This window comes from Entelurus aequoreus, linkage group LG13, assembly GCF_033978785.1.
Source record: "Entelurus aequoreus isolate RoL-2023_Sb linkage group LG13, RoL_Eaeq_v1.1, whole genome shotgun sequence".
NCBI lineage: Eukaryota > Metazoa > Chordata > Actinopteri > Syngnathiformes > Syngnathidae > Entelurus > Entelurus aequoreus.
The window spans coordinates 5,218,559-5,228,558 of record NC_084743.1 but is presented as its reverse complement, the minus strand read 5'-3'; the positions used below and the strand labels follow the sequence as shown (position 1 = coordinate 5,228,558).

General features: G+C 37.8%; 1 protein-coding gene across 1 annotated transcript in view; it reads left to right on the top strand.

Moving 5' to 3' along the window:
* Positions 1–5,392: 5,392 nt before the first annotated feature.
* Positions 5,393–10,000, top strand: part of kcnab1a (potassium voltage-gated channel subfamily A regulatory beta subunit 1a) — a 116,486-nt gene continuing 111,878 nt past the window's right edge. The window contains exon 1 of the mRNA XM_062067284.1: positions 5,393–5,631. Within this exon, the coding sequence (XP_061923268.1) occupies positions 5,426–5,631 (206 nt within the window). The 5' untranslated portion in view covers positions 5,393–5,425. The remainder of the gene's footprint in view (positions 5,632–10,000) is intronic.

The following is a 10,000-nucleotide window of genomic DNA, read 5'->3' as shown; positions in this document are numbered from 1 at the left end:
AGTATAAAAGTGTAAAAAATGTTTTGCTTGGGTCATGAAATGATGATAATGGCGTGCCAGGGCATACATACATTTTATATTTAAATCTCTGGAGTCTACATCAACTTCACATCTATCCCTCATTTCAAAATGTTTTAGTTTTTTTTATGTTGTTTTTTTTGTTTGTTTTCCGCCCTTTTTTTGTCAAACAAAACTATGTTTTTTTATGGCAAACACACAAAATATGCAAAATCTTCCACCAAAAATATTTTTCTTAGTGTAATATTTGATGTGAAGTAATGGGAACCTTGGATAGGTCAATAATTCATAATAACATTGATTTTGATTCAATATTATGTTTTGAGCAATGACAGTTTGATAGAAAAAAAACAGCTTTGTTTTATTAGTCAACATTGCAACTTTTTCTAAATTACATTTCACCTTTAAAGGCCTACTGAAATGATTGTTTTTAATTTAAACGGGAATAGCAGATCCATTCTATGTGTCATACTTGATCATTTCGCGATATTGCCATATTTTTGCTGAAAGGATTTAGTAGAGAAAATCGACGATAAAGTTCGCAACTTTTGCTCGCTGATAAAAAAAAGCCTTGCCTGTAGCGGAAGTAGCGTGACGTCACAGGAGCTAGTATTCCTCACAATTCCCCGTTGTTTACAATGGAGCGAGAGAGATTCGGACCGAGAAAGTGACGATTACCCCATTAATTTGAGCCAGGATGAAAGATTCGTAGATGAGGAACGTTACAGTGAATGACTTGAGAGGCAGTGATGGACGTATCTTTTTTCGCTCTGACCGTAACTTAGGTACAAGCTGGCTCATTGGATTCCACACTCTCTCCTTTTTCTATTGTGGATCACGGATTTGTATTTTAAACCACCTGGGATACTATATCCTCTTGAAAATGAGAGTCGAGAACGCAAAATGGACATTCAGTGCCTTTTATCTCCACGACAATACATCGGCGAAATGCTTTAGCTACGAGCTAACGTGATAGCATCTTGCTTTAACTGCATATAGAAACAAAAAAAATAAACCCCTGACTGGAAGGATAGATAGAAAATCAACAATACTATTAAACCGTGGACATGTAAATACACGGTTAATGCTTTCCAGGCTGGTGAAGGTTAACAATGCTGTGCTAACGACGCCATTGAAGCTAACTTAGCAACCGGACTGCACAGAGCTATGCTAAAAACATTAGCTCTCCACCTACGTCAGCCAGCCCTCATTTGCTCATCAACACCCGTGCTCACCTGCGTTCCAGCGATTGGCAGAAGGACAAAGGACTTCACCCGATGCGTTTGGCAGCCCGGAGACGTAGGAAGTCGAGGTGAGGTTGGCGGCTAGCGCAGCTAGCGCTCCAACAAAGTCCTCCTGGTTGTGTTGCTGTAGTCCGCTGCTAATACACCGATCCCACCTACAACTGTCTTCTTTGCAGCCTTCATTGTTCATTAAAAAAATTGCAAAAGATGTCCAGAATACTGTGGAATTATGAAATGAAAACAGAGCTTTTTGTATAGGATTCTACGGGGTACCATAACTTCCGTTACTTGGACTTCGTCACGCGCATACGTCATCATACCGCGACGTTTCAGCCGGATATTTCCCGGGAAGTTTTAAATGTCACTTTATAAGTTAACCCGGCCATATTGGCATGTGTTGCAATGTTAAGATTTCATCATTGATATATAAACTATCAGACTGCGTGGTCGCTAGTAGTGGCTTTCAGTAGGCCTTTAAAATAAATAAAACAAATGTGTATGCATATGTAAATGTATTCAGTTATAAACATTCATTCACTTTCTTCTTTCCTTCATGGATCTAAACTTTACCGCTGCTGCTAGTTTTTTCTATGTTTTTACTTAATAAGTTGTAGGTGTATTTATTTCAGTATAAAAGTGTAAAAAATGTTTTGCTTGGGTCATGAAATGATGATAATGGCGTGCCAGGGCATACATACATTTTATATTTAAATCTCTGGAGTCTACATTAAAGGCCTACTGAAAGCCACTACTAGCGACCACGCAGTCTGATAGTTTATATATCAATGATGAAATCTTAACATTGCAACACATGCCAATACGGCCGGGTTAACTTATAAAGTGACATTTTAAACTTCCCAGGAAACTTCCGCTTGAAAACGTCGGGGTATGATGACGTATCCGCGTGACGTCACGAGGTCGAGGGAAGTGTTTGGACCCAATTCAAATACCTCTGTTTTCTTCGACAAAATTCCACAGTATTCTGGACATCTGTGTTGGTGAATCTTTTGCAATTTGTTTAATGGACAATGGAGACTGCAAAGAAGAAAGTTGTAGGTGCGATCGGTGGAGCGGCGGACTACAGCAACACCAACACCAGGAGGTTGTGTTGTGTTTTGAGCAGGATAGCAGACGCACTACAGTGAGTAAGCCCGCCGCCGCATCTAAGTTAGCTTCTGTTTTTTTAGCTTCGCCAAGGTGAATATTATTAATCGTGTATTTACATGTTCATGGTTTAATAGTATTTTTGATCTTCTGTCTATCCATCCAGTCAGGGTTTTTTTAAATTTAGTTTCTATCTGCATTTGAGACTGCTATGCTATCACGTTGGCTACGTCGCTAGGTTACCTTCTATTTTTTTTAGCTTCGAAAAGCTGAATATTATTAATCGTGTATTTACATGTTCATGGTTTAATAGTATTTTTGATCTTCTGTCTATCCATCCAGTCAGGGTTTTTTTTCATTTAGTTTCTATCTGCATTTGAGACTGATGCTATCACGTTGGCTACGTTGCTAGGTTAGCTTCTATTTTTTTTAGCTTCGCAAAGCTGAATATTATTAATCGTGTATTTACATGTTCATGGTTTAATAGTATTTTTGATCTTCTGTCTATCCATCCAGTCAGGTTTTTTTTAAATTTAGTTTCTATCTGCATTTGAGACTGATGCTATCACGTTGGCTACGTAGCTAGGTTAGCTTCTATTTTTTTAGCTTCACAAAGCTGAATATTATTAATCGTGTATTTACATGTTCAGTCACTGTGAATGTCCATTTCGCGTGCTCGACTCTCATTTTCAAGAGGATATAGTATCCCAGGTGGTTTAACATACAAATCCGTGATCCACAATAAAAAAAGGAGAGAGTGTGGAATCCAATGAGCCAGCTTGTACCTAAGTTACGGTCAGAGCGAAAAAAGATACGTCCTGCACTGCCTCTCAAGTCCTTCACTGTAACGTTCCTCATCTACGAATCTTTCATCCTGGCTCAAATTAATGGGGTAATCGTCACTTTCTCGGTCCGAATCTCTCTCGCTCCATTGTAAACAACGGGGAATTGTGAGGAATACTAGCTCCTGTGACGTCACGCTACTTCCGCTACAGGCAAGGCTTTTTTTTTATCAGCGAGCAAAAGTTGCGAACTTTATCGTCGATTTTCTCTACTAAATCCTTTCAGCAAAAATATGGCAATATCGCGAAATGATCAAGTATGACACATAGAATGGATCTGCTATTCCCGTTTAAATTAAAAAATGTCATTTCAGTAGGCCTTTAACTTCACATCCATCCCTCATTTCAAAATGTTTTAGTTTTTTTTATGTTGTTTTTTTGTTTGTTTTCTGCCCTTTTTTGTCAAACAAAACTATGTTTTTTTATGGCAAACACACAAAATATGCGAAATCTTCCACCAAAAATAATTTTCTTAGTGTAATATTTGATGTGAAGTAATGGGAACCTTGGATAGGCCAATAATTCATAATAACGTTGATTTTGATTCAATATTATGTTTTGAGCAATGACAGTTTGATAGAAAAAAACCAGCTTTGTTTTATTAGTCAACATTGCAACTTTTTCTAAATTACATTTCACCTTTAAAGGCCTACTGAAATGATTGTTTTTAATTTAAACGGGAATAGCAGATCCATTCTATGTGTCATACTTGATCATTTCGCGATATTGCCATATTTTTGCTGAAAGGATTTAGTAGAGAAAATCGACGATAAAGTTCGCAACTTTTGCTCGCTGATAAAAAAAAAAGCCTTGCCTGTAGCGGAAGTAGCGTGACGTCACAGGAGCTAGTATTCCTCACAATTCCCCGTTGTTTACAATGGAGCGAGAGAGATTCGGACCGAGAAAGTGACGATTACCCCATTAATTTGAGCCAGGATGAAAGATTCGTAGATGAGGAACGTTACAATGAAGGACTTGAGAGGCAGTGATGGACGTATCTTTTTTCGCTCTGACCGTAACTTAGGTACAAGCTGGCTCATTGGATTCTACACTCTCCTTTTTCTATTGTGGATCACGGATTTGTATTTTAAACCACCTGGGATACTATATCCTCTTGAAAATGAGAGTCCAGAACGCGAGATGGACATTCAGTGCCTTTTATCTCCACGACAATACATCGGCGAAATGCTTTAGCTACGAGCTAACGTGATAGCATCGTGCTTTAACTGCATATAGAAACAAAACAAATAAACCCCTGACTGGAAGGATAGATAGAAAATCAACAATACTATTAAACCGTGGACATGTAAATACACGGCTAATGCTTTCCAGGCTGGCGAAGATTAACAATGCTGTGCTAACGACGCCATTGAAGCCTACTTAGCAACCGGACCGCACAGAGCTATGCTAAAAACATTAGCTCTCCACCTACGCCAGCCAGCCCTCATCTGCTCATCAACACCCGTGCTCACCTGCGTTCCAGCGATCGGCGGAAGGACGAAGGACTTCACCCGATGCGTTTGGCGGCCCGGAGACGTAGGAAGTCAAGGTGAGGTCGCCGGCTAGCGCGTCTGCTCTCCAACAAAGTCCTCCTGGTTGTGTTGCTGTAGTCCGCTGCTAATACACCGATCCCACCTACAACTGTCTTCTTTGCAGCCTTCATTGTTCATTAAACAAATTGCAAAAGATGTCCAGAATACTGTGGAATTATGAAATGAAAACAGAGCTTTTTGTATAGGATTCTACGGGGTACCATAACTTCCGTTACTCTGACTTCGTCACGCGCATACGTCATCATACCGCGACGTTTCAGCCGGATATTTCCCGGGAAGTTTTAAATGTCACTTTATAAGTTAACCCGGCCGTATTGGCATGTGTTGCAATGTTAAGATTTCATCATTGATATATAAACTATCAGACTGCGTGGTCGCTAGTAGTGGCTTTCAGTAGGCCTTTAACATGCTTCTTTCCTCCGTCATAAATCCTGTTTCGTTGTGAGAGTGGACACTTACTGTGTGTGTTTGCATCTTGTCAACACTCTGCCATGTTTGGCTGCTCCTTCTAGGCCCGCCAAGGAAAGCAGGGTCAGGTTTCCAGGCTATAAGGAGTGCAGCAGCACAAAGGAGGAGAAGGTGCCAAATCAAATCCCAGGAAGCCATCTTGAAGGAAGGAAGACAAGACCTGGACTTCCTCCTTCAACTTTGCCTTCCAGGGGTCATGCTGGCCGCCCGCAGCGGCGCAGGCGGGGCACCGGCCCCCGTCCACCGGCAGCACTCCGGCGGCGGGGCCAAAGGTCGGCTCGCCAACGCCACGGACGTGAGGCAGAGGGCGCCGCGGCGAGAGATGGGGAGCAGGTGTTTGGACAAGATGTTTGGAGCGGCCAGGGAGGACACGGTCAGCCAGAAGACTGGAATGCCGTACAGGTGAGTCCCAGTCCGTGTGTCAGGGTCTTAAACCTCTAAAGCATGGGTGTCAAACTCCGGCCCGCGGGCCAAAATTGTCCCGCCGTGTAATTTCACTTGGCCTTAATATGTGCGGCTTCTGCAGGCACACACAAGTGAATGCAAGGCATACTTGATCAACAGCGATACAGGTTACTCTGAGGTAGCCATATAAACAACTTTAACACTGTTAGAAATATACGCCACACTGTGGACCCACACCAAACAAGAATGACAATTGGGAGAACATCCGCACCGTAACACAACATAAACACAACACAACAAATACCCAGAAACCTTTGCAGCCAGCACTAACTCTTCCGGGACGCTACAAGGTGTGTGTGTGTGGGCGGGGGCGGGGTTTGGTGGTAGCGGGGGTGTATTTTGTAGCATCCCGGAAGAGTTAGTACTGCAAAGGGTTCTGGGTATTTGTTCTGTTATGAATGTTACTACATTACATATATACTTACAGAGTGTATATAATACTTAAAATGATGAAAATATGTAAATATTACATGTTATTATGAATGTTACTACATTACATATATACTTACAGTGTGTATATAATACTTAAAATTATAAAAAATATCTATATGTTACATGTTATGAATGTTACTACATTACATAAATACTTAGTGTGTATATTTCTTAAAATTATGAAAATATGTAAATATTACATGTTATGAATGTTACTACATTACATATATACTTACAGAGTGTATATAATACTTAAAATGATGAAAATATGTAAATATTACATGTTGTTATGAATGTTACTACATTACATATATACTTACATCATGTATATAATACTAAAAATGATGAAAATATGTAAATATTACATGTTATTATGAATGTTACTACATTACATATATACTTACAGTGTGTATATAATACTTAAAATGATAAAAATATATATATGTTACATGTTATGAATGTTACTACATTGCATAAATACTTAGTGTGTATATAATACTTAAAATGTTGAAAATATGTAAATATTACATGTTATGAATGTTACTACATTACATATATACTTACAGAGTGTATATAATACTTAAAATGACAAACAATATCTATATGTTACATGTTATGAATGTTACTACATTACATTTTTACTTACAGAGTGTATATAATACTTAAAATGATGAAAATATGTAAATATTACATGTTGTTATGAATGTTACTACATTACATATATACTTACATCATGTATATAATACTAAAAGTGATGAAAATATGTAAATATTACATGTTATTATGAATGTTACTACATTACATATATACTTACAGTGTGTATATAATACTTAAAATTATAAAAAATATCTATATGTTACATGTTATGAATGTTACTACATTACATAAATACTTAGTGTGTATATTTCTTAAAATTATGAAAATATGTAAATATTACATGTTATGAATGTTACTACATTACATATATACTTACAGAGTGTATATAATACTTAAAATGATGAAAATATGTAAATATTACATGTTGTTATGAATGTTACTACATTACATATATACTTACATCATGTATATAATACTAAAAATGATGAAAATATGTAAATATTACATGTTATTATGAATGTTACTACATTACATATATACTTACAGTGTGTATATAATACTTAAAATGATAAAAATATATATATGTTACATGTTATGAATGTTACTACATTGCATAAATACTTAGTGTGTATATAATACTTAAAATGTTGAAAATATGTAAATATTACATGTTGTTATGAATGTTACTACATTCCATATATACTTACAGTGTGTATATAATACTTAAAATGATAAAAAATATCTACATGTTACATGTTATGAATGTTACTACATTACATGAATACTTAGTGTCTATAGAATACTTAAAATTATGAAAATATGTAAATATTACATGTTATGAATGTTACTACATTACATATATACTTACATCATGTATATAATACTTAAAATTATGAAAATATGTAAATATTACATATTATGAATCATACTTCATTACATATATACTTACAGTGTGTATATAAAATATGTAAATATTACATGTTATTATGAATGCTAATACATTACATATATACTTACAGTGTGTATATAAAATATGTAAATATAACATGTTATTATGAATGTTACTTCATTACATATATACTTACAGTGTGTATATAAAATATGTAAATATTACACGTTATTATGAATGTTACTTCATTACATATATACTTACAGTGTGTATATAATACTTAAAATGATGAAAATATGTAAATATTACACGTTATTATGAATGTTACTTCATTACATATATACTTACAGTGTGTATATAATACTTAAAATTAGGAAAATATGTAAATATTACATGTTATTATGAATGTTACTTCATTACATATATACTTACAGTGTGTATATAATACTTAAAATGATGGAAATATGTATGTGTTACATGTTATTATGAAGATTACTACATTACATATATACTTACAGTGTGTATATAAAACCTTTTTGAAAGTTTTTTTAGAGCACTTTGTAGGCGGAATTGAGCGAATCCCATTAGCTCCATTGTTAGCTGACTATTGCTAGTGTTTATTTAGGATTTAGAATGCATAAAAAGACAAACCTACGTGTTCCTGTCCTACATAAGGACTGTGAATGATAGACAAATAAAACAAGTGCAGTTCCCTTTAAGACAGAGGTCTCTTAAGATGAGTTAGTATTGAAGATGTTGACTGAGCACATTATTGAAGTATTTGAGCCATGAAAAGTGTGGACGCCCCACTTAAGAGTGGCGACACCTGATCTGACGCCCCACTTAGGAGTGGCGACACCTGATCTGACGCCCCACTTAGGAGTGGCGACACCTGATCTGACTGAAATGTCCAGCATGCCACTGTGTTGATGTGGCTAGCGCCATGGTGACACAACATGGCGGGAGTGTGGGATTGTCTTCTTTTCACTGACGTCTGGTGTTTGTCAGGAGACGTCTTCTTCCCACCCCATTATCAAATCATCATCAGTGTGGCTCCTAATCAACTCCAGCTTTATGTCCCAATCCTCTCTCTCTCTTTCCGCTCTCTCCACCCGCCCATTGGAAACAAAGGGCAAGATTAAGACTACGACTGTAGGCCAAAGTGGCCCAAATAGGATTTATTGAAATCAGATTTTTTTTCCCATCTGACTGATTTTCATTAGACTCCAGTGTAAACGTGCAAAGGCCCCAATGTGGCCCCATTGTGGCCCCAATGTCTATGTTTACACTTTAGGCCAAAGTGGCGCAAATCAGATTTGATTGAAATCCACATTTGTTTTCCATCTGACTGATTTTTAGCAGACTCCAGTGTGAACGCGCAGAGGCCCCATTGTGGCCCCAATAACTACACTATGTTTACACTGCAGGCCAAAGTGGCGCAAATCTGATTTATGGAAATCAGAGTTTTTTTTTCCATTTAACTGATTTTTATCAGACTCCAGTGCAAACGTGCAAAGGCCCCAATGACTATGTTTACACTGTAGGCCAGGGGTCGGCAACCTGCGGCTCCGGAGCCGCATGCGGCTCTTTGACCACTCTGATGCGGCTCAGCTGCATACTTGCCGACCCTTCCGATTTTCCCAGGGGACTTACGGATCTCAGTGCCTCTCTTAGAAATCTCCCGGGGCAAATATTCTCCAATTTTCACCCTTACAACTAAATTACGGGCGTGCCGTGTTGGCACTGCTTTTATTATCCTCTATAACAGACCTGGGCATTCTGCGGCCCCCGGGCCGCATCCGGCCCTTTGTACGTCCCTGTCCGGCCCGCGTGAGGCCTAATCATAAATTACAAAATACATTTTAAAAAGTATCTATTTCGAGTGTGCTGCTTTTGTTTTGAAAAGCGTTATTTGTATTACTTCCGTGTGGACGTATGCTCGTGCGCGCAGCGGCAATCACAGATTACAAAATAAATTTAAAAAAACATCTATGTCGTGCGTGCAATACAACTGTGCTGCTTTTATTCTGAAAAGTGTTATTCATGTGCGTCCTGCGAGTGAAGGCGCACAGCGACAAGTGATGCCCGGTTATCCCCGAGACGCTAAAAAAAGAGAAGTTGATGACGAATGGCGTGTTTTCAACAAGACATGGACTGCCAAGTTAAGGTAAAGCCGTGTGCTTAATTTGTGGTACACACGTTGCTGTGTTTAAATAATGTAGTGTAACCACATGATGTTGTCTTCTTGAGTTGCGTAAATGAGGAGTGAGGATAGACGTGCGTGTGGAAGGAACGAGATAAGTTGAGCTGTGTTAGTATAGCATGCTTAATAAAAGTTTCAAAAGAGCGTCAGACTTGGTGTGCACTTCTTCTGGACGCTACAATTGG